The 25,598-nt window shown below is 47.3% G+C and overlaps 2 protein-coding genes across 16 annotated transcripts in view; both read left to right on the forward strand.

Moving 5' to 3' along the window:
- hdx (highly divergent homeobox) overlaps positions 1-21,059 on the forward strand; it is an 86,964-nt gene extending 65,905 nt beyond the window's left edge. For 12 of the 13 annotated variants that reach the window (XM_055643480.1, XM_055643484.1, XM_055643482.1 and 9 more), the window contains 5 exons: positions 5,518-5,716; positions 6,975-7,096; positions 11,719-11,814; positions 18,069-18,191; positions 20,807-21,059. In XM_055643480.1, the coding sequence (XP_055499455.1) occupies positions 5,518-5,716; positions 6,975-7,096; positions 11,719-11,814; positions 18,069-18,191; positions 20,807-20,878 (612 nt within the window). In that variant the 3' untranslated portion in view covers positions 20,879-21,059. The remainder of the gene's footprint in view (positions 1-5,517; positions 5,717-6,974; positions 7,097-11,718; positions 11,815-18,068; positions 18,192-20,806) is intronic. The other variant, XM_055643487.1, reaches the window with a different exon arrangement.
- Positions 21,060-23,445: 2,386 nt separating this feature from the next.
- The window catches only part of rps6kal (ribosomal protein S6 kinase a, like), an 89,904-nt gene continuing 87,751 nt past the window's right edge, over positions 23,446-25,598 (forward strand). The window contains exon 1 of one of the 3 annotated variants that reach the window (XM_055643492.1): positions 23,446-23,579. In XM_055643492.1, the coding sequence (XP_055499467.1) occupies positions 23,577-23,579 (3 nt within the window). In that variant the 5' untranslated portion in view covers positions 23,446-23,576. Of the gene's footprint in view, positions 23,580-24,771; positions 24,954-25,598 lie in introns of those variants that run through there. The other 2 variants (XM_055643489.1, XM_055643490.1) reach the window with 2 other exon arrangements.

Raw genomic sequence — 25,598 nt, forward strand, 5'->3', positions numbered from 1 at the left:
TAGAGTCATAGAGTCACAGCATGAAAACAGGCCCAACCTGCCCACACCGACCAACATGTCCCTTGCACTCCTTGTGCAGTGATTGTGTTCCGATTCTCGACCACAGACAAAAACCAATATATCAGTTTAATGTCGCAACTTCAATTTAAGGTCAGTCTCCACTGCCGTCTTTCTCTTTCTCTCGCTTTCTAGCTAAGCTTTTATTAAGGGAAATGGTAGCAGGATATTAAAAAAAATACTGTGGCGCAGAGGCAACATGAAAGGGAAATTGTGAATGACAAATTTAGTGCAGTTCTGTGCAGAGTGGGCAAAGACGAACTCGTTGAGGTGATCTTTTTGGATTTAAAAAAGTAATTCAATAAGTTGCCATGTGAAAGACAGCATGCACGAAATAAGAACGGAATATAATGGCGTGGATATATAGAGGAGACGTCAATCTGATTGAAATCAAAGGGAATTGTTCTCTCAGGACCATCGATCTTTGGAATCCTCTTCCGCAGAAAACTGCAGTGGCTGAATCTTTGAAAATGTTCAAAGCAGTGGGAGATGTATGGACTATGGGAATCTGGGATTATCAGGACTGGGTGGGACATAGAGACGGATTAAGCGTGATTTTATTCAGTGGTGGGGCGCGCCCACAGGGAGTGGTACATGTTCCATTTCTCCTCGTATTTCTCATACTGTTGATCTTACATTTGTCATGTCGACTCGTGCTTAGAATTCCAAGCTTATTGTGAGTTGATTTCGTTTTGAAATCACTGAATACAGTGTACAGAAACCGATCTGCTCCGAAGCTGTTTAAAGACGGGGAAATACTCAAAAGACAACCCAGTGAGACTCTGATATTTCAGCAACCTTAAGGGCCTGTCCCACTGTACGACATAATTCAAGAGTTCTCCCGAGTTTTCCCCTGATTTGAGCTCGTGTAATGTACGTAGCGGGTACGTCGGAGCTCGTGGATGTCACGTAGCGGCTTGTAGCGCTAACGGCAGGTACTCGTGAAACGCTGTAAGCTCGTGAAGTTTTTTCAACAGTGCGGAGAGTGTCCACGAGAGCTCCGAGTACCTACGAGCGGCTATTACTGTAATTCTCCGAGTTCGAATCAGGGGAAACTCAGGAAAACTCTTGAATTACCTCGTACAGTGGGACAGGCCCCTTAGGATCTGGTGGTGGAGACTCATCAGATTTTTTTGACTATTGGATATAACGTGTTAATTGCCAAGCCTATTTTTATATTGAAGACGTTTCGGGTCGAGTGAAGAAGGGTCTCAACCCGAAACGTCGCCCATTCCTTCTATCCAGAAATGCTGCCTCACCCGCTGAGTTACTCCAGCATTTTGTGTCTACCTTCGATTTAAACCAGCATCTGCAGTTCCTTCTTACACCTATTTGATGTCATTGTTTTTCCAAACGACACAGTAATGTATTAATCTTTTCACGGTGTATTCATTGAACACGGCGAGTTAACAGGGAACAATATTGCACTCTGGACCCTGGCTCTGGCCACAGAGCAGCCCACATTCCTGACCCCTGGTAGTTTGGACCACAAACGGCTCCAGCCACACCAAGAACCACCGATTTGGCACACACACTCTCCTTGTATTCTGGATCGGCAATATGGTACACGCCACCACATGCACTCTGGATCCTAGCTCGGAACGCACACTCCCCTTGTATTCTTCAGTTCAGGACACACACACACACCGCATGCACCCTGGGCCCCTGGCTCTGCCTCACCCACACTCCATACATCCTGGACCCCTAGCTTGGCACACACACACCCCATGCACCATGGGACCCCAGTTCTGCCACACACCCACTTGCACTCTTGGCCCACATTGACATTCTGGACTAGGATGTATTCCGCTTGGGCAGTCTGCACCCTAGCAGCATAAACATTGAATTCACCAATTTCCGGTAGCCCTTGCTGTCTCCTCCCCTTCTCAGCACTCCCTCAGCCCTCGGGCTCCTCCTCTTCCCTTTTCCTTTCTTCTCCCCGTTCCCCCCCCCCCCCCCCACATCAGTCTGAAGAAGGGTTTTGGCCCGATACGTTGCCTATTTCCTTCGCTCCATAGATGCTGCTGCACCCGCTGAGTTTCTCCAGCACTTTTTGTCTACCTTGACATTCTGGACTAACAGGTGATGCCACAGCATCAGAATTGAGAGTAGATTGATGCCTGATTATCAGAGTTCAACCGGTGATTGATTGATTGACTATTATCACATGTGACATGCCACAGTGAAATTCTTTCTTTGTCGTAACACACACACAAAGTGTGCAAGGAGTCGCCACGTCTCGGGTGGCGACAAAATCACAAAGTGTTCACTGTGGTCCCCAATGGCCCCTCTTTGTTGTCGGCGCCCCCCACCCCCCTGCCTTTACAACAATGCTTCATGTTTGTGTGTGCAAGAGTTTGTACTGTAAGCATAATAAACACATAAGTAAGGCAGTTTGTAATACCTTGTTCAATCTGTACGCAGTAAATTACCAACCAATATATGCTTGATCTTAGCCACCTTAATTCCTCTCTACATACTTTGAATTGAGTAATGCTTGCTTTCAAAAGGTTGAAGTCTTGTTAAATGTTATAATATTGGCTTTTGTTTATCTATAAATCTGAAGTACTGGTGAATGATTTAACCACAGATGTCTTTACAATGAGGCTTCATGTTTGTGTGTGTGTGTGTGCGAGGTATTCAGGGTTGCTACGGTTTTGCAGCACACTTCAGTGACTCAGCCGCTTTCAGTGAGAGATGAGGCTTCTCTACTGCGTCACATCCTTCCAGCCCACCCGAGAAACTCGGACTTCTCCCTTCCCTCCCACTCCTGCCAAAGTGAATGATTTAAACATTCTTGCTTTAAATAGCATTGCGGATTCCTTCCTCTTGCCCATCAGCGTGTTTGCGTAGCTCAGCACAGATCCGTCTCTGCATCTGCTGCTTGCTCCTAGTTTGTATTCTACTGTGACCAGCATTCAGATTTTTCCTCAATGATACGCAGGCATCTGTCTCAAGTCCCTTCAGTCCAAGTGGCAATGATGTTCCCATAATATTTGTTATATTTGAAACTAAAGTGACGAGTGGAAAGGATTGGGGATGTGCAAAGATTGGGAGGGGGGTGGGGGGGGTGGAGGGGAGTCAGTCTACCCCACGACAGAAGGGGGAGGAGTTGTACAGGATCTCCTGTGGTGCTCTGTGCTGGATCTTGGTGGAACCAGTCTGTTGCTGAAGGTGCTCCTCGGGTTGACCAGTGTGTCATGGATTGTCCAGGATGCTCCGCAGTTGCGTTGCGCTTAACACGAAGCTTGGAAAAGCACACAAATTGGACAAAATAAAACACGAAGCACTGGAAAAACTCAGGGGATCAGGCAGCGCATCTTTGGAGGACATGGATAGGTGACGTTTAGGGTCAAGACCCTTCTTTAGACTCAGTCCCATCCATGTCTTTTAGAGATGCTGCTTTAACCACTGATTTATTCCGGCAAAAAAGGAACACAAAGTGCTGGAGAAACTCAGCAGATCAGACAACACCTCTGGAGAACATAGATAGATGATGTTTCGGGTTAGGACCCTTCTGGCATGTTATTCCAGCACTTGTTTGTAAGTCTGCATCTGCAGTTCTTTGTGCCTCCATATAAAATGGACAGTTCCGGCTAAATCATTTTTGAAACATGAAAGTATAACCTCAATCTATCAAAGATTTTGAAGAGTGCGGGGATCGCTGGTTGGCGCGGACTCGGTGGGCCGAATGGCCTGTTTCCGCTAAACTAAACTAAACTAAACTAAATTGAACTGATAAATCCGCTGAAGGATTCAAGGGTGATATCATGCGTCTTCAACATTAAATGAGCACTGAGCAGTGTGACTGCTTTCCAGCTAGATGCAACCTGTTGATGTGTTGGATCTACATTGCTGAATTTTACATGCTAATCCTTCACTTTCCACCTTTTTTTATACGTTGTCAGTTTTTGTCTATGTCCGCAGGAAGATTAGTAGTGCACAGTTTGTTCCAAACCGAATAACCTCGAAATATAATTAACACCAAAACAGAAGGTAGCTTCCTAGAACATAGAACAATACAACACAGGAACAAGCCTTTGGCCCAGCGTCTCTATGCCAACCATGATGCCATTTCAGCCTAACCCCATCACATGGTCTATATTCCCCCATCCCCTGCCTGTCTAAATTCCTGCTAAATGTTGCTATAAGGTCATAAGTGATTGGAGAAGAATTAGGCCATTCAGCCCGTCAAGTCTACTCTGCCATTCAATCAAGGCTGATCTATCTCTCCCAACCCCATTGTCCTGCCTTCTCCCCATATCCCCTGGCACCATTATTAATCAAGAATCTATCTATCCCTGCCTTAAATATATCCACTGACTTGGCGTCTGCAGCTTTCTGTGGCAAAGAATTCCACAGATTCACCACCCTCTGACTAAAGAAGTGTCACCTCATCTCCTTCCTAAAAGAACGTCCTTTAATTCGGAGTCTACGACCTCTGGTCCTAGACTCTCCCACTTGTGGAAACATCCTCTCCACATCCACTCTATCCAAGCCGTTCACTATTCTGCATGTTTCAATGAGGTCCCCCCCCCCCCCTCATTCTTGTAAACTCCAGCGAGTACAGGCCACAGTGCCGACAAACGCTCATCATAGGTTAATCTACTCATTCCTGGGATCATTCTTGTAAACCTCCAGCAGAACCACACAGCCTTCCACTGATATGCTGCCCAAAATTACTCACAATATTCCAAATGCAGCCTTACAGAGCCTCAGTATTACATCCCTGTTTTTGTACACAAGCCCTCTTGAAATAAATGCTAGCATTGAGTTTACTTTCTTTACTACCAATTCGACTTGCAGATTTGACTTTTTGGGAATTATTGTATCTGCCTCCATCACCTCTCCCAGCCACACATTCCAGGCATCTACCACTCTTTGTGGATTTTTGATTTAATTTAAAAATTTGCAAATCTCCTTAATTTGCCCCTTCTCAACAATTCTATGCCCTCTACGATATGACATTTCCTCAAAAAAAGACTGACAACCAACCATATCTTCACCCCTCTAATATATTTGTCCAGATGTGTGCAAATCCTGTCCCTAAGAATATTCTCAAATAATATCCCTACCACTGGTGTAAGGATCACTGGCCTATCATTTCCAGATTTCTCTCTGATGCCCTTATGGTTAAATGACAGGAGCAGAATTAGGCCATTCGGCCCATCAAGACTGCTCTGCCATACAATCTTGGCTGATCTATCTCTCCCTTCTAACCACATTCTCCTGCCTTCTCTCCATAACCACGTACTAATCAAGAATCTATCTATCTCTGCCTTAAGAATATCCATTCACTTGGCCTCCACAGCCTTCTGTGGCCCTTCTTAAACAAAGGAATATCCCTTCTCTTGATGTTGTGAATGCAATTCTGCTCATTGTGCAATCTTTTCGCCGTACAAAATGGTTTCCGTGCTCCTATAGAGGTGACTTTTTTCCGCCTCTTGTTCTTCCCAAAAGACCTGGATCGGAAACCGTCGAAGGAAGTACCGGCAGCTGGGCATCGAGCTGCCCCCCGCTCGCGGTGGACCAGCCGACTTCGCCGGTCTGTCGACTTCCAGCTCCCCTGCGTTCTCTGAAGTCAAGGCCGAATCCGCCAAGTCTCCTGGAAACTCCGAACACAACGACAAGATCAACGATGACGCCAGCTTGTCTGAAGGTACAACCTCCTGGTGCTTTCCCGCAAAGTGTGAACATAGAGCGCAGAACACTACAGCACAGGAACAGGCCCTTCGACCCACAATATCCGTGTGAACAATGCCAGGATAAACTAATCTCATCTGTATCCCTCCATTCCCTGCTTGTCCATGTGCCTTTCTAAAAGGTCATATGTAATTGAAGCAGAACTAGGCCATTTGGCCCATCAAGTCTACTCCGCCATTCAATCATGGCTGATCTATCTCTCCCTCTGAACCCCATTCTCCTGCCTTCTCCCCATAACCCCTGATCTCTGACTATCATATCTATGGGGCAAATGGTTCTAAATGGTAGCGTTTGATGATGAAGGTGCTTACGTAAATACTTGCAAGCATTTCATGTTTTCATATTCATATAGATTTTGTACTGGCTTTCCATATTATCCTCCATGAGGCTAATACAACTTGAAACATTGATATTCTTGTATCCAACCCAATATTATTCTACCATTAAAGGACACAGAGTGTTGGACTAACTCAGAGGGTCAGGCAACATCTCTGGAGAACGCGGATATGCAACTTTTTGGGTCGGTATCCTTCTTCACGGTTCACCAGACTGATTCCTGGGATGTCAGGACTGTCTTATGAAGAAAGACTGGATAGACTTGGTTTATACTCTCTAGAATTTAGGAGATTGAGAGGGGATCTTATAGAAACTTACAAAATTCTTAAGGGGTTGGACAGGCTAGATGCAGGAAGATTGTTCCCGATGTTAGGGAAGTCCAGGACAAGGGGTCACAGCTTAAGGATAAGGGGGAAATCCTTTAAAACCGAGATGAGAAGAACTTTTTTCACACAGAGAGTGGTGAATCTCCGGAACTCTCTGCCACAGAGGGTAGTTGAGGCCAGTTCATTGGCTATATTTAAGAGGGAGTTAGATGTGGCCCTTGTGGCTAAGGGGATCAGGGGGTATGGAGAGAAGGCAGGTACGGGATACTGAGTTGGATGATCAGCCATGATCATATTGAATGGCGGTGCAGGCTCGAAGGGCCGAATGGCCTACTCCTGCACCTAATTTCTATGTTTCTATGTTTAGACCCAACCCGAAACGTTGCCCAACCGTGTTCTCCAGAGATGCTGCCTGACCCGCTGAGTTACTCCAGCACTCTGTGAGGTTGCTGTGTGTAAACCAGCATGGGCAGTTCCTCGTGTCTCACTGTCTTCTTGTTCTACTCATGCGCTCTTTGCCTTCCCAACCTAATTCACCATCTTTCTACCTAGGTGTTCCAAGTGAACAAAGGGAGGAAGAAGAGGAGGAAGAGGAGGAGGAAGCTATAGAAGAGAATGGAGATGGAGGAAGTATTAGCGACGGATCTTGCAGTATTCCAACATTAGAAAAAGTGGTACATTTTCTTTCTTATTTCCTTAAGCTTTCTTAAGTAGAGGTGGTACAATAGAAATAGTAGTCAAGGTTTCCAATCTCATTAAATACTACTTTTTCCATACATATCTTAAATTAGACAATAGACAATATGTGCAGGAGTAGGCCATTCGGCCCTTCGAGCCAGCACCGCCATTCAATGTGATCATGGCAGATCATCCCCAATCAGAACCCCGTTCCTGCCTTCTCCCCATATCCCCTGACTCCGCTATCTTTAAGAGCCCTATCTAGCTCTCTCTTGAAAGGAACCAGAGAACTGGCCTCCACCGCCCTCTGAGGCAGATAATTCCACAGACTCACAACTCTGTGTGAAAAAGTGCTTCCTTGTCTCCGTTCTAACTGGCTTATCCCTTAAACTGTGGCCCCTGGTTCTGGACACCCCCAACATCGGGAGCATGTTTCCTGCCTCTAGCGTGTCTAAACCCTTAATAATCTTATATGTTTCAATAAGATAGCCTCTCATCCTTCTAAACTCCAGAGTGTACAAGCCCAGCCACTACATTCTCTCAGCATATGACAGTCCCGCCATCCCAGGGATTAACCTTGTGAACCTATGCTGCACTCACTCAATAGCAAGAATGTCCTGCCTCAAATTAGGTGAGGAAATGGATAGAAGACTCCCACAGTTGGCTGATTTGTTCCTTTTGTTCTATCCAAGAAAGAACATATCGTGAATATCTACGGAATATCTACTGAACTATTTGAGTTGCTTTTCTAAATACAGTTCTTGCCCTTTGTTGAACAGATGTACAACTTACATTTGTAAACTCAAGGAACTGCAGATGCTGAAATCTTGTGTGCAACACAAGTGCTGGAGTAACTCAGCGGGCCAGGCAGCATCTCTGGAGGACAGATAGGCAACATTTTGGATCGAGACCCATCCGCAGTCTGAAGAATGGTTCCGACCTGAAACTTGCATATCCATGTTCTCCAAAGATGCTGCCTGATCTGGCTGAGTCACTCCTGCACTGTGTGTTCTTCAACTTACATTTGACTGATTACATTTCTGAAAAAATGGCGCGGTGGCGCAACGGTAGAGTTGCTGGATTACAGCGACGGACACCCGGGTTCGATCCTGACAACGGGCAGAGTTTGTACGTTCTCCTTGTGACCACGTGCGTTTTCTCCAGGTGCTCCGGTTTCCTCCCACACTCCAAAGACGTGCAGGTTTGTAGGTTAATTGGCTTCTGTAAATTGTCCCCTAGTGTGTAAGATAGAATTAATGTCTGGGCGATCGCTGGTCGGCGTGGGCTTAGCGGGCTGAAGGGCTTGTTTCTACGCTGCGTCTCCAAACTAAACTAAACTAAGATAGATGTCTTTGCCTTTGAAGTTTATGCCACAGATGTGAATTATTGATTTTGGCCCAAAACGCAGCCTATTTCCTTCGCTCCATAGATTCTGCTGCACCTGCTGAGTTTCTCCAGCATTTCTGTCTACCTTTGAATTATTGGCACTATTGGGTATTTACTAAAATAGTGTTCATGTACTGAGTAGTAAGTTGCAGTTTATTGTCTGCAGCTCCTCGAAATACATCTGCAGTCAGGCCAGTGGGAAATGGTTACCGGGAGGAATCTGGTGCAGCTGGGTGGCAAATGGCTGTTTCAGTTTCTTTAATAAGTGTAAGTGGCCTGTCCCACCTGGGCGATTTTTTGGGGTGACTACAGGTGACTGCCGCAAAATTTTCAACATGTTGAAAATCTTTCGGCGACAGTGGCGACAATGTTTGCTGTCGTAGGTGTTTTCGTAGATTGTCGCCAGGTGTTGTAGGTGAGTTCCATTAAAACTAGTCCCTGGGCAGTCGCCTAAAGAGTCGCCTAAGTGGGACAAGCCCAGATCCCAACGAAGTGGTACAACCTGAGCTTCCTCGTAGCACCAAGAGTAACAATAGTGGCTTGCGATCAAAGGAACAGGATTCGAGTAATTTAGAAATGATCTGTAAGTGGGTCGTATATTCTTACAGTTAGTGTGAGCCATTTGGAAACCTAATAAAACCCTCAGAAAAATCAATAGTTCTGCTGCCTGCTTCAATGAACACATTTTCTGCATTCATAAATGCAAACATTGTATTAAATATTAAACTGTGAATGGTGAAGATATATTTGTCCAGCGCATTCCACCGTGAAGCATCCTACAAAGTAATAACGAACAAGCAACATCTTGTGTTGATGCAACCACCATTTAAAACGCTCTATTCCTTGATCTGATTTTACAAAGCCAATTAAAAATAATCCCTAACCATCATTTAGGGTTATGGAGTCATACAGCAATGGAAACAGGCCCTTCGGCCCAACTTGTCCATGCTGACCAAGATGCCCTATCTGCACTGATCCCACCTGCTGGCCTTTGACCCGTATCCATCTAATCCTTTTGTATCCATGTGCCTACCCAAATGCCTTCTGAATGTCGGGACCTCATTCATCCATGTTCCCCAGAGATACCGCCTGACCCGCTGAGTTTCCGTAGCAGTTGCAATGCAGACTTTTAGTTTAAGAAGGAGGTGCAGATGCTGGAAAAATCGAAGGTAGATAAAAAGGCTGGAGAAACTCAGCGGGTGAGGCAGCATCTACGGAGCGAAGGAAAAGGCGATGTTTTGGGTCGAGACCCATCTTCAGACTTTTAGTTTAGTTTAGTTTGGAGATACAGCATGGAAACAGGCCCTTTGGCCCGACACGTCTGCACCGACCAGCGATCCCCGCACATTATCGCTATCCTACACACAAGCGGCAATTTACAGTTTTACCGAAGCCAATTAACCAACAAACCTGTACATCTTTGGAGTGTGGGAGGAAACCGGAGCACCCAGAGAAAAGCCATATGGTTGCATGGAGAACGTACAAACTCCATGCAGGCAGCACTCGAAGTATGGACGGAACCCAGGTCTCTGGCGCTGTGAGGCAGCAACTCTACCGCTGCGCCACCGTGCCGCCCCGGTGGCAACCTGGGACAAAATGTCAGTTCCCTGCACAACTCTGCGGGGCTTTCCCTAAATTTAAATATTGATTTGTGACCACGGCTATATTTTAAAATTTTCTTGGGAAAGCCAATTAACCTCGAAATACCTGCAAATATTCAAGGAAAGGGCTGTCTGCCCCATTAATTCACCTAAAGGCCACTTCTAGAAATAAGGGCACAACTCAGATAGGTCACAGCATTATGTCTTTGGCTATATTGTTACTATCATCAGGAAATGGATTGGAGGCGTGAAAGTGATTTTTTTTTTGCTAATATTTTGAAACTGTGTGTAGCCGCAAATTCAACCTGAAAATGGTGCAAATTATTTCCATGCTGTACGACACATTGTGGACATACCGCAGAATGTCTTGTGCAGGAAGGAACTGCAGATGCTGGCTTAAACCGAGGGTAGACATAAAAAGCTGGAGTAACTCAGCGAGTCAACAGCATCTCTGGAGAAAAGGAATGATGTGACGTTTCGGGTCGAGACCCTTCTTATTTGATTTCAATAAAGGGGCAAAACTAATTTGGGATTAATGCAAAGACTATGTAATGGGTTGGCAGGGCTTAAGTAGCGAAAAGGCAACAGCTAGACTGGCAGAAAACCTCACTGATGCTGCCAAAGCATTGGTCTCCCCTCAGCTACCGTTTGAGAAGGGCAAATCAATGAAAAACAAGGTGAACAATGAGGAACAAAAGAGGCAAACATTGCCAAATGTACCATATGGAAAGGTGAGGCAGAGGTTCACTTGCACCTCCTCAAACCTCATCTACTGTATCCACTGTTCCAGGTGTGGACTCCTGTATATCAGCGTGACCAAACGCAATTGTTTCGCTGAACACCTCCACTTAGTCTGCCTAAACCCACCTGATCTCCCAGTTGCTAAACACTTTAACTTCCCCTCCCATTCCCACACTGACCTTTCTGACCTCCATTGTCAGAGTGAGGCCCAGCGCAAATTGGAGGAACAGCATCTTATATTTCGCTTGGGCAGCTTACACCCACCCCAGTGGTGTGAACATTGACTTCTCTAACTTTAAGTAACCCTTGCTTTCCCTCTCTCCATCCCTCCCCCATCCAGTCCTTCGACCAGTCTGACTGTCCCTGATTACATTTTATCTGTGTTTGCTTGGTGTCACCTTCCTCTGGCTAAAAATGATCTATTGTATGTTTGCCGTGAACCTCACCCCTTTTGATGTCTGGTTTTCACACCTTACACTTCCTTATCTCTGTAACTCCCCCTCCCCGAGCCTGAAGAAAGGTCTCGACCCGAAATGTCACCCATGCCTTCTATCCAGAGATGCTGCCGGTCCTGCTGCGTTTACGCCAGCATCTTGTGTCTACCTTTGTGGAGAAAGGAACTGCAGATGCTGTTTTTGGCAGCAGACGGACACAAAGTGCTGGAGTAACTCGGCGGGTCAGGCAGCATCTCTGGAGAAAAGGATGAGTGAAGCTTCGGGTCCGAAACTCCACCCATCCTTTTCCTCCAGAGATGCTGCCTGTCCCGCTGAATTACTCCGGCACTTTATGCTTCTACCCAAATGTAATTTAGTTTGACAAGTCAAGCGAATGGGATTGATCAGTTTTAGCTCGCTGCAGGCTCTAACAAAAGCGCTGTGTCTTTTTGACAGAAAATGGAGATACTTGATGATGATGCAGTTGAGATGAACAGTTGTGATCACATAACACTGGAAGTCGAACAGCTTCAAAAACTACTGAGCCTCAAGGTAAGATCTGATACCTGTTAACGCCTGAGGAAATTGGCTCACTGTCCAAACCCAGCTCAATCTTTGTATCTGCAATATTATATTTTTCATGAATGTTTAGTTGCTACTTGCAGTCATTAATTAGGTACCAAAATCAAGGATGAACAGACTGTTCGATTTCTTTATTGTTGCCTGCAATGATTAATGTTGTTCTGAATGTTATGTTCCTGTTATTGGCAACCTTGAAATCAATTTCCCGTTGTTTTTTGCATTGAGGTTGCTTCAGGTTAGAGATACAAGATGGAAATATGGAAAGTGAGGCATGGCAGCACGGTGGCGCAGCGGTAGAGTTGTTGCTTCACAGCGCCAGAGTCGCAGGTTCGATCCTGACCACGGCTGCTGTCTGTATGGAGTTTGTGCGTTCTCACTGTGACTGCATGGGTGCTCCGGTTTCCTCCCACATTCCAAAGACGTACAGGTTTGCAGGTTAATTGGCTTTGGTAACATTGTAAATGATCCCTAGTGTGTAGGATAGTGCTTGTGTAATGGGTGATTGCTAGTTGGCACGCTGACAGGCCTGTTTCCACGCTGTGTCACTAAAGTCTAAATTCGGCATTCACTGGTCAGCACAGACTCGGTGGGCTGAAGGGCCTGTGTCCACAGTGTATGTCTATAGTCTAAACAGCCCCTTCGGCCCACCGAGTCCATGCCGACCATCTATCATCCGTTCACACTAGTTCTATGTTATCCCACTTCCTCGTCCACTCCCTGGGGGCAATTTAGAGGCCAATTAACCCACAAACCTTTGGGACGTGTGAGGAAACCGGAGCACCCGGAGGAAACCCACGCAGTCGCAGTGGGAACATGCAAACTCCACACAAACAGCACCCAAGATCCGGTTTGGACCCGGGTCTCTATCAGCTGTGCCACTGTTGTGATAGAACTGCTAACAACAATCCTCTCCTTTATGAGCACCCATCAGAGAGGTTCCTCTGTGTTAGCTCAATGTAAAACTATACCTAGTGTAAGAAAATCCAGGCATAATAACCGTGTCAACTGCATTTCAATTCCTTTCTCATTTTCACGTATTTTTACTGTGTCATAAAACAGAATTCTATGCACTTTTAAATTACAATGGAAGTACTTTACTGCTATGATTTAGCTGAATTGTTCAGCTACATTTCAGCAGTAAACCTTCATTTGGCCGGCACCCAAGCAGGAAATGTGGAATTCATTGTCCTATAACTCGATGGCCATTAAGTTTGCTGTGCTTATTTTGGGGCTATTTTGTCCTGTTTCCAACAATAAACAAAATGAACTGATGGTGTGTACAGAATAATAATAAGTGCGGGGAGGAAATCCAAGTAACAGCCCCAGCTTGAAGAAGATGAGACCTTACCCCTTTATATTAAAACATTGATGCAGTCATTAGACAAAAAATGCTGGTGAAACTCAGCGGGTGGGTGAGGCAGCATCTATGGAGAAAAGGAATAAGTGACATTTCGGGTCGAGACCCTTCTTCAGACTGATGTCGGAGGGGGGGGGCGGGGAAGAAGAAAGGAAGAGGCGGAGACAGTAGACTAAGTGGGAGAGCTGGGAAGGAGGAGGGGTAGGAGGGAGAAAGCAAGGACTACCTGAAATTAGAGAAGTCAATGTTCATACCACTGGGGTGTAAACTACCCAAGCGAAATATGAGGTGTTGTTCCCCCCAATTTGCACTGGGCCTCACTCTGGCAATGGAGGAGGCCACTCGAGATGTCAGCGTCTGCATTATATTTTCTACTCTATTAGCTGCTGTGCGGAATTGCACGTGTGGGAAGGAACTGCAGATACTCTGGTTTACACTGAAGATAGACACAAAATGCTGGCGTATTTTCTCCAGAGATGTTGCTGAGGTCCCGCATTGTCTATCTAGGTGTCTATCTTTGGAGTTGAACTTGGCTGGCCAGTTGATGCAACGATGGAATCTTTATATCACCACAAGGTTTACTCTATGCTCCTTGTTGACTCACAATTTTGTGCTGACTCAGCAATGTTTGAAAACAGTCGCAACTTGATGAAGAGTGTTCTCCACATCACTCGACCCTCGTGGATCTCCGTTGACCTCGTATCGTACCCGATGACCAGGAATAGATGAGTGGAGATTTTCTCCAACCAAAATATGCAAAGCCAATGTCTTCAATCCTTGCCTCAAATTATGTCCACTTTCCCTGGCAGTCATCCAAGGTTCAGACATTTAAGGAACTGCTGATGCTAATCTTGGACTTCAGATATAATTCCGCATCCTGCCACCTGCAGGTGTTTTCGGATGACTCTGCAATTGTGGGCTGCATCAGTGAGGGGAGGGAAGCTGAATACAGAGCTGTAGTCAACAACTTTGTTGAGTGGTGTGGGCTGAATTCACCTACAGCTCAACACTGGTTTACTTTAGGAGGAGAGGAACGTCCCTTTCTCCATCAATGTGGTGTGGATGTGCGGTTTACCAGGGAGTACAAATACCTCGGAGTGTACCTGGACAGTAAACTGGACTGGTCCAGGAATGCTGAGGCCCTGTACAGGAAGGGACAGAGCCGGCTGTACTGTCTGAGGAGGCTCCGCTCCTTCGAAGTCTGCAGTAAGATGCTGTAGATGTGCTACCAATCGGCCATCATCTTCGCTGCCGTGTGCTGGGGCAACAGGGCGAAGGCCACGGACAAGGTCGATAGGATCAACAAACTCATCAGGAAGGCCGGCTCCGTCCTGGGGGTGGAGTTGGAGTTGGAGTTGGATTCATGGGAGGTTGGTCTTGGAGGGGAGGATGCTCCTCAAACTGCGGAGCATCCTGGACAATACAGCTCACCCACTGGTCAACCTGAGGAGCACCTTCAGCGACAGACTGGTTCCACCAAGATGCAGCACAGAACGCCACAGGAGATCCTTCTTCCCTGTGGCTATCAGACTGTACAACTCCTCCCCCTTCTATCGTGGGGTAGATTGAGACGGAGATTGGCTCCTGGAATTTGGGGCAAAAACCAGAGCACCCGGAGAAAACCCACGTGGTCATAGGGAGAACGTACCGACTCCATACACGCAGCACCTGTAGTCAGGATGGAACCCGGGTCTCTGGCACTGCAAGGCAGCAACTCTACCGCTGCGTAACTCTCCCTTGCCTCTCCTTTTCTGTTTTGTCCCCCCCCCCACTACAATCAGTCCTACGAAGGGTCCCGACACGTCGCCTGTCCGTTTCCTCCGCAGATGCTGCCTGACCCACTGAGTTCCACCAGCACTTTGTGTTTTGCTCAGTCATCTGAGGTTAATCCAGACACTTCATAACCTTGGTACCTGAACCTGATCCTCCTCGCATGGTGCCACCGCGGCCTATTTCCAGTCACAGGACACTGACTCTCCACCTACCCGTGATACCTTCACTTTTTTGTTGAACCTCCAATAAATGTTTGGCTCCTCTCCCATGTTCGATCGCCCAGAACACTGCGCTCGAGAATGTGTCACTCCACTTACTTCAAGAGCAAAGAGTCCTTGGAAATGAGGCATCAGTCTATGTCACCTGAAGCAAACTAACACACAGTCAAGAGTGTTTTATTGTCGTGTGTCCCAGACAGGACAATGACATTCTTACTTGCAGCAGCACCGCACAATGTGTAAACATAGTACACCATAAACAATATCATAAATGAGAGAGAAAACAAAGTTCAGTGTGTGTGTATATATACATATACAGATCATATATATACACGCAGCCACACAATACATGCGCGCACACACATATACACGCACACACATATATATATATATATATACACATGCACACACACACACACACACACACATATATATATATACACATGCACACATATCCACACACACATATATACATACACACACACACATATACATACATACATACACACACACACACACATACACAAACACACACACACACACACATATATACACACACACACACACACACACACACACACACATATATATATATACACACACACATATGTACACATACACACACACATATACTCAAACACATACACACACACATATACACAAGCACACATATATACACATGCACAAACATACCTACACATAAAAAACAAACAAACAATAATAGTGCAATAATAGCAATAATAGTCTTAGTTGAGAGCTTATTTGTAGGTTGTAGTGTTCAATAACCTGCTGGCTGTGGGGAAGAAGCTGTTTGTGAGGCTGGACGTTACAGTTTTGTGGCTGTGAGGGCAGTCTCACCTCAGTGCAGAGACGTGGGCGTGAGCATTCAGTGCAGATGCTGACAGATTGCCTGCCATGCTTCTTCTTCACGCAGGTCGACATGAGACCACGTTACTGCCTGCTCCTTCATGCCGGTGCATGTCAAAGTTCCCATCACACGGATGTGAGGAATAGCAGAATGTCATCCGCAGTATACAGCGATATATTTATTCCTCAATCAACCTCACAGAGAATATTGCCACAAGGAAGTGCAGATGCTGGAATCTTGAATAAAACACAAAATGCTGGAGTACCTCAGTGGGGTCAGGCAACATCTGTGGGGGGAAGTGGATAGACACCATTTTGGGTCAGGTGCCTCACTGAGACTCATTTTAAGATGAGGTAGGTTTTTTAAAGGATTTTTTTCAGATGGGAGCTTGAAGAAGGGTAGGAAGAGTTCTGAGCTGAAACGTGATCCAGAGATGCTGCCTGACCCACTAAGTTACTCCAACATTTTATGTCTATCAGCATCTTCAGTTCCTTCCAACACATACTGGCCTGAAATGTTGCCTATCCATTCCCACCAGAGATGCTGCCTGACCCGCTGAATTAATGACTCCAGCACTTTGTGCTTTGCTCACAGAAAATATGATCTGATCATTGACAGATAGCTGCTGATGTGAGCTTGTTTGTGGGAGTTAATTGTGAAGGGTTTCAGGGTAACTCATGCAAGATACTAGGTGGAATGCTGTTGTTCATCTGGCAACAATTAGACCATTGCCACAGGCAATGATGGTCCAATTCTACACGCCCATCGTAGAGTCTGTCCTCACCTTCTCCATCATGGTCTGGTTTGGCTCAGTCACCAAGCACGACACCTGGAGACTGCAGCGAATCGTCCGATCAGCAGAGAAGATTATTGGCTGCAACCTTCCCTCCATTGATGAACTGTACACTGCAAGGGCCAGGAAGCGAGCGGGCAAGATCATCTCTGACCCCTCTCACCCTGGCCACAAACTCTTCGAATCACTTCCCTCTGGAAGGCGACTCCGGACTGTCAAAGCTGCGACAGCCAGACATAAAAACAGTTTTTATCCACGAGTTGCTTTACTCAACAGCCAAAAATCTGTAGCCTCCCTTTGATCTGGTATTTTGTTGGTTCACATGCTTGATCAATGGTGTTTTATTATTAATGTTTTATTATTATTAATGTTTAATGTTTTCTGAGTCATTCGTAACTGTCACTGAATGTCATGTTGTTACTTGTGGGTGGAGCACCAAGGCAAATTCCTTGTATGTGAATACTTGGCCAATAAACTTACTTATTAGAGATGCAGGGTAGAAACAGGCTCTTCAGCCCAGCAAGCCAGCACTGACCAGCGATCACCCCGTACACTAGCACCATCCTACACACACTAGAGGAAATTTACACTTTTCCCATAGAGATAAAAATTGACCTGAAAACCTGCGTATCTTTGGAGTGTGGGAGGAAACTGGAGCCACTGAAGGAAACCCACGTGGTCACAGGAAGAACGTACATACTCCGTACACCCATAGTCAGGATACATTTGGTTTTAATTTAATTTAGACTAGAGGTGCAGTGCAGATACAAGCCCACCGAGTCCGCACCGACCCAGCGATCCCCGCACTCTGACACTATCCTACACACACTAAGAACAATTTACATTTACACCAAGCCAATTAACCTACAAACCTGTACGTCTTTGGAGTGTGGGTGGAAACTGGAGCACCTGGAGAAAACCCACGCGATCACAGGGGTAACGTATAAACTCCATACAGACAGCACCCGTAGTCAGGATGGAACCCGGGTCTCTGGCGCTGTAAAATAGCAACTCTACCACTGTGCCACCGTGCTGCCCTAACCTAATGAGTAGTGCGATACCGTGTTTGCAATAAAGTCAAGATAATTATCTCTCTCCATAGTTCTCAGACGCTTTGATCCGCCGCAGAGCTTCCGACACGCGTCTGTATTCCTACATGACGTGACTTTCCACAAGCGCCCAATTTTTCCCCTTCCTCTCTTTGTTTATCTTTAGAACGACGAAATGAAGTACCTTGAAAACGAGTTGGCGAAACAAAAACAGAAATACCTCCGCCTTCGGCACTTCACCACGAATTTGATTCATGCAGTGAAAACAGATGATGCTGAACAGCAACGGGTAAGGTTCAGTCGGAAACCCTTCGCTGAGATATCCACTCGGCCCTTCGAGCCAGCCACTGCCATTCAATGTGATCATGGCTGAGCTGGTAGTTTGAGGAATTCTCTGCCTCAGAGGGTGGTGGAGGCCGGTTCTCTGGATGCTTTCAAGAGAGAGCTAGATAGGGCTCTTGAAGATAGCGGAGCCAGGGTATATGGGGAGAAGGCAGGAACGGGGTACTGATTGGGGATGATCAGCCATGATCACATTGAATGGCGATGCTGGCCTGCTCCTATTGTCTATTGATCATCCAAAATCAGTACCCTGTTCCTGCTTTCTCCCCATACCCCATGATTCCCTTAGCTCTAAGAGCTAAATCTAACTCTCTCTTCTTGTTGAACTGTAAATGGTGCAGAGACGATGTACAGAATGTTGCCAGGACTCAAGGCCCTGAGCTACAGGGAGAGGTTGGGCTGTCTAGGACTTTATTCCTTGAGGCGCAGAAGGTTGAGGGGTGATCTTACACAGGTGTACAGAATCATGAGAGGAATAGATAGGCTAAATGCACTGGAGTATATTTGACCCAGAGTAAGGGAATCCAGAGGACATAGGTTTAAGGTGAGAGGACAAGGGACAACTATTTCTGAGCTGCCAGAGCAGGTAGTTGGAGCAGGTACAATAACAAAATGTATGTATAGGAAAGGCTTAGAGGGTTATGGGCCAAATGGGACTTGCTTACATGGGATATCTTGGTCGGCATGGACAAATTGGGTCAAAGGGCCTCTTTGTATGGCTATGCATGACCATGTCTCTCCTGGTGACTTTGGCATCGTTGGGCTGTGGTCTGCGGAGCTTCTAGCCGCGGGAGGGGCGTGGACTTACCATCCAGAGTCTGGGATCCCTTGTCGGAGAAGAGCTCCGACCACCGGTCTGCGGCCTATAACATTCTGAAGTCAAGTCAAGTCAAGAGAGTTTATTGTCATGTGTCCCAGATAGGACAATGAAATTCTTGCTTTGCTTCAGCACAATAGAATATGTAAACTTAAATACAGAACAGTTCCATGTGTCTATACAGCATAAACCATATATATATACACATAAATAAACAGATAAAGTGCAATAGGCTGGTATAGTTCAGAGTCTGTTTGATGGCAAGTTTAATAGCCTGATGGCTGTGGGGAAGAAGCTGTTCATAAACCTGGATGTACCAGATTTCAGGCTCCTGTACCGTCTACCTGATTGCAGCGGAGAGATGAGTGGGTAGTCTCCGGTAGGAAAGTGGCACTCCAAGCCGTGGAGTGTGTTTGACCGTCCAGACATCGGAGTTTAGATCATCCCGACGAGAGGGCCTGTACATCCGGCCGTCCATAGCGGCGACTACGGAGGGTTCATGGCCCCAACTACGGGTGAACACGACTGACTGAACTTTGTTGCCTTCCACCATGGTGAAGAATGCTGTGGTGGATGTTTGTGTTAAATCTTATTGTGTATTGTGTGTTCTTTTTAAGTGTATCGTTGCTGGCAAATTCATTTCACTGCACCTTCGGGTGCATGTGACGAATAAAATTAACTTTGTCTTTGACTTTGATCTGTCAGCACACAAGTTTAGGTTTTAAAAAGAAAATAAAAATTGCTGGAGTAACTCAACTGGTCTATCAAACATACATAGGTGTGTAAGAGAGAACTGCAGATGCTGGTTTAAATTGAAGGTAGACACAAAATGCTGGAATAACTCAGCGGGTGAGGCAGCATCTCTGGGGAGAAGGACAATAGACAATAGGTGCAGGAACAGGCCATTTGGCCCTTCGAGCCAGCACCGCCATTCAATGTGATCCTGGAACGAGCGTCGTCACCCATTCCTTCTCTCCCAGAGATGCTGCCTCACCTGCTGAGTTACTCAAACATACATAGGTGATGTTTCAGGTCTGGGCCCTGCCTTATATCAAAGTCCATACCCAACACGTTGCCTGACCTGCTGAGTTTCTCCAGCACTTTGTATTTCTCTTTGCGGTAAATCAGCATCTGCAGTTCGTAACTCTGTTGGCGTCCTTTATATGGCGACTCTTAGCATACCTTGGGCATGCAAAACAAAGAATCTCACTGTGTATTCTCACATGTAACAATAGATCATTCATTAATTCACTAAAAACATGTTGTTTTGTTAATTAGCAATAGACAATGGACAATAGACAATAGGTGCAGGAGTAGGCCATTCGACCCTTCGAGGCTGCTCCGCCATTCAATATGATTAAGGCTGATCATCCAACTCAGTATCCCGTACCTGCCTTCTCTCCATACCCCCTGATCCCTTTAGCCACAAAGGCCACATCTAATTCCCTCTTAAATATAGCCAATGAACTGTGGCCTCAACTACCTTCTGTGGCAGAGAATTCCACAGATTCACCACTCTCTGTGTGAATTATTTGATCTCATCTCAGTCCTAAAAGACTTCCCCCTTATCATTAAACTGTGACCCCTTGTTCTGGACTTCCCCAACATCGGGAACAATCTTCCTGCATCTTCCTGCCTGTCAATAGTTTACAAAGCAGACAGTTAATTAGTCATTTCTCAATTTTTTTTTTTAATGACTCCTGACATGAATTATTCTTTATTCAACACACGTTTCCTCTCCACAGATGCTGCTGACAAATGTGCCTCCTGACACTGAACGTAACTTGGATTCACCTGGCAAATGGGAACTGAGCTAATGAGCTTTCCTCTGTATCAGAGGAGCATACTTAGCACCAGAGCATTTTTGGAAGTGGTAAAGACTTGTTTTAAAATTATTTGTATCATTGTTAACTATTTTGCATCTTTAAAAATAAAACTGCTTATGCTACAGTGTGATCACAAGATGAAACAATTGTAGAATAAAACAGATTTTGTTAGATAGTGTTGTTGGGTTTTCTTTATGAGAGGTTTGTAGTTGGGAGCTGATTAAAGTTGAAACTTGTTTGTGTTTTCAATCTAGTGTGGAGCACTAGAAACCTCACAGGAATTTCTCAACGAGAACCGGCTGGAGATTAATAAATTCCTCAGTTATAAGGAGCAGAATTAGGCCATTCGGCCCATCAAGTCTACTATGCCATTCAAACATGGCTGATCTATCTCTCCCTCCTAACCCCATTCTCCTGCCTTCTCTCCGTAAGCCAAATTGTAGGCCAGCCAATATTTGGCTTGTCATCCTTGTTTGAAAGATGATTGTTTATAAGTTCCACAACAGCACAGTGTTGAAATATGCGGAGTAGATTCCAAAATGCAGCAAGAGGTTTGTAAAATGTACTTTCCAGACATGTGTGCTCTCCAAATAAAAGCAGGCATGTAAAATTAGCATCTTTTGCAAAACTTGCTCATGGATTTTTTTTTTCCCTCTGCTGTACAAATGATGAATTCTGCAACAGAAGGTAGATAAAAATGCTGGAGAAATTCAGCGGGTGAGGCAGCATCTATGGAGTTAAGGAATTGGTGACGTTTCGGGTCGAGACCCTTCTTCAGAAGGTTTTCAGGTCGAGACCCGAAACGTCACCCATTCCTTCTATCCAGAAATGCTGCCTGTCCCGCTGAGTTACTCCAGCATTTTGTGTCTATCTTAGATGTAAACCAGCATCTGCAGTTCCTTCCTAAACTAAAAGTTGAGCAGCTTTAAAGATTTCAATTGCCATACATCTGAATTCATGAGGCCTTTAGTACAGCCAGGTGGCACCGTGCCATTTTTTCTTAATCCATTAGTTAATTTAAACATTGGCTGGCACATAAAGCTAAGAATAAAACACTTCTGATTTATTGCACAGTTTTTGTCTTAGTATATAAGTATTGAGGTTCTTGATCAGATATCATAAGGCCATAAGGAATAGGAGTAGAATTAGGCCATTCAGCCCATCATACTACTCCGCTATTCAATCATTGTTGATCCATCTCTCCTAACCCCATTCTGCCTTCTCCCCATAACCTCTGACACTGTTATTAATCCATATTAGTGGATTCATATAGTAATCCATATTCCAAGTTGGCCAGTGGAGCAGGCAGCATCTCTGGATAGAAGAAATGGGTGACGTTTCGGGTCGAGACCGTTCTTTAGGCTATGAAGACTCGCAGTCTGAAGAAGGGCCTTGACCCGAAATGTCACCCATTCCTTCTCTCCAGAGATGCTGTCTGTCCCTCTGAGTTACTGCAGCATTTTGTCTCTGTCTTCGGTGTAAACCAACATCTGCATTTCCTTTCTACACATATTCCAATTTGGCGCTAAGTTATCAAATAGTTTTAACTTACTGCAACTTGATGACATTGTTAGATCTGGGAACTGTCTCGGCCAGAAATGTCACCCACTGCTTCTCGCCAGTATTTTGCCTGTCCCGCTGAGTTACTCCAGCTTTTTGTGTCTAAGTTCTGATGACATTGTTATCATTACACTGCCATTGAACCCATCAACGCCTCACGTTGAGCCGAGCATCTGTCACAAGAAAATCAAGACATTGTGTTTAAGAAGGAACTGCAGATGCTGGAAAATTGAAGGTAGACAAAAATGCTGGAGAAACTCAGTGAGTGAGGCAGCATCTATGGAGCGAAGGAAATAGGCGACGTTCTGGGTCGACACCCTTCTTCAGACTGATGTGGGGGGAGGGGGTGGGAAGAAGAAAGGAAGAGGCGGAGAGTGGGCTGGGGAGAGCTGGGAAGGGGAGGAGAAAGCAGGGACTACCTGAAATTGGAGAAGTCAATGTTCAAGACAAATCAGCCCAAACCAGCCAAACAAACACTTGTCCTGTACAAATGATGAATTCTGCAACAGAAGTTGAGCAACTAATTATAGGTTTATAAAGTTTCTGTCACCATCTTTCGAGTTGTTGAGTTTAGACTTGAGAAAACTTTTCACTGCTCTCGGTACACGTGGCAATAAACTAAACTAGGGGGTGAGTGAGTGAGTGAGTGAGCACAAGAGTTCTTCACGCTGGCCCAGACCGTGGGAACAGAGGAGGTGAGCATGCGCGCAGACGCGCTCCTCCGTCGTGCTGACGTCACAGAACGGCGACGGCGGCCATGTTGTGAGGGACCGGACTCACGGCGGCCATGTTGTGAGGGACCGGACTCACGGCGGCCATGTTGTGAGGGACCGGACTCACGGCGGCCATGTTGTGAGGGACCGGACTCACGGCGGCCATGTTGTGAGGGACCGGACTCACGGCGGCCATGTTGTGAGGGACCGGACTCACGGCGGCCATGTTGTGAGGGACTGGGCTCAAGGCGGCCATGTTGTGAGGGTCAGGCGGCTGAACGAAGATTCTTGACCTCGACCGTCACCTTCTCCAGTACTTTCCAGACGCCGCCCTCGACCGCTCTCCAGTACTTTGGATCTTCTATGTTGAAAACCAAATATCTGCAGTTCCTTGTGTCTACGGATAGGTGGCGGCCATGGTATGAAGCTCCATGCTATGAACGCTTGTCAGCGGCCAAGCCTTGAAGGGGAGACAGTGGGCGGCCATGTTGTGTGGGGCAGGTAGACACAAAATGCGGGAGTAAGTCAGCGGGACGGGCGGCATCTGGAGAAATGACGTTTCGTGTCGAGATCCTTCAGACTGTGGGCCGCCATGTTGTGTGGGGCAGTCTGTGGGCGGCCATGTTGTGTGGGGCAGACTGTGGTCGGCCATGTTGTGTGGGGCAGACTGTGGGCGGCCATGTTGTGTGGGGCAGACTGTGGTCGGCCATGTTGTGTGGGGTCAGGCTGTGGGCGGCCACTTTCCCAGACTGTGGTCGCCCTGTTGTGTGGGGCAGACTGTGGTCCATGTTGTGTGGGGCTTCTATGTTGCGGCCAAATTGTGTGGGGCAGGCTTGGGCCTTGTTGTGTGGGGATAGGTGGGCGGCCATGTTGTGTGGGCAGGCATGCTATGAACGCTTGTGTCAGCGGCCAAGTTTGAAGGGGAGGCAGTGGGCGGCCATGTTGTGTGGGGCAGGCTGTGGGCGGCCATGTTGTGTGGGGCAGACTGTGGGCGGCCATGTTGTGTGGGGCAGGCTGTGGGCGGCCATGTTGTGTGGGGCAGGCTGTGGGCGGCCATGTTGTGTGGGGCAGGCTGTGGGCGGACATGTTGTGTGGGGCAGGCTGTGGGCGGCCATGTTGTGTGGGGCAGGCTGTGGGCGGCCATGTTGTGTGGGGCAGACTGTGGGCGGCCATGTTGTGTGGGGCAGGCTGTGGGCGGCCATGTTGTGTGGGGCAGACTGTGGTCGGCCATGTTGTGTGGGGCAGGACTGTGGGCGGCCATGTTGTGTGGGGCAGATTGTGGTCGGCCATGTTGTGTGGGGCAGACTGTGGTCGGCCATGTTGTGTGGGGCAGACTGTGGGCGGCCTGTGGTCGGCCATGTTGTGTGGGGCAGACTGTGGTCGGCCATGTTGTGTGGGGCAGGCAGGCTGTGGGCGGCCATGTTGTGTGGGGCAGGCTGTGGGCGGCCATGTTGTGTGGGGCAGGCTGTGGGCGGCCATGTTGTGTGTGGGGCAGATTGTGGTCGGCCATGTTGTGTGGGGCAGGCTGTGGGCGGCCATGTTGTGTGGGCGGCCATGTTGTGTGGGGCAGGTTGTGGGCGGCCATGTTGTGTGGGGCAGGCAGGCTGTGGGCGGTGCCGGGGTGAGGGGAGGAAGCCGAGCCGTCTGTCCCGCCCGCTGCTGCTGCTGGAGCTGCGGCTGCAACATGAGCGGCGGCCGAGGCGCCCGGCGGCGGCGGTGGCAGCGGCGTTAAGATGCCGTTCGTGCAGCTGGACAAACCGTGGCAGGAGATGGAGGTGTCGAGCGTGAGTGAGGTGTGTTTGGGCCGGGTAGAGGGAGCGGCCTGTCCCTGTCCCTGGTCTGTCTGTCCCCGCCACAGGCCCGGGGCCGCGGTGATGTCCGCCCGCCTGCCCGCGGCGGGGCCCAGCAAAGAGCAGATGATGATGGCGTGAGAGCGCGGGCTGGGGAAGTGCGGGGTTGGGAAAGTGCAGGGCCGGCAGCGGGGTGGGCTGGAGGATCAGTGCGGGTGGCCGGGTAATGTGGGGGGGACGTGGATCAGACGGGACTGAATGGCGGAATACACACGATGGGCCGAATGGCCCCATTCAGCTCCTGTAACTTGTGAACAAATGAAGAGCAGGAATGTAATTGAAATATGTTGACGATATGCAGAGTACTGCCTTGCCGACTACAGATGGAGAAGGCAAACAGCACGGCCGCAGTGTGAGGAAGGGTCTCCCACCCACTCGCTCCTTCACAGACGCCGCCCGACCCGCTGTCTTAGACAAGCACGAACTTCTGGAATAACTCCGCGGGTCGGGCAGCGTCTGGGGAGAAGGAATGGATCAAACAGCGCCGGAGACCGGTAGAGTCGCTGCCTCACAGCGCCAGAGTCCCTGGTTCAATCCCAACTACGAATGCTGTCTGTACGGAGTTTTACGTTCGTCCCGTGACCCGCG

The sequence above is a fragment of the Leucoraja erinacea genome, chromosome 12 (genome assembly GCF_028641065.1).
Source record: "Leucoraja erinacea ecotype New England chromosome 12, Leri_hhj_1, whole genome shotgun sequence".
Lineage (NCBI taxonomy): Eukaryota > Metazoa > Chordata > Chondrichthyes > Rajiformes > Rajidae > Leucoraja > Leucoraja erinaceus.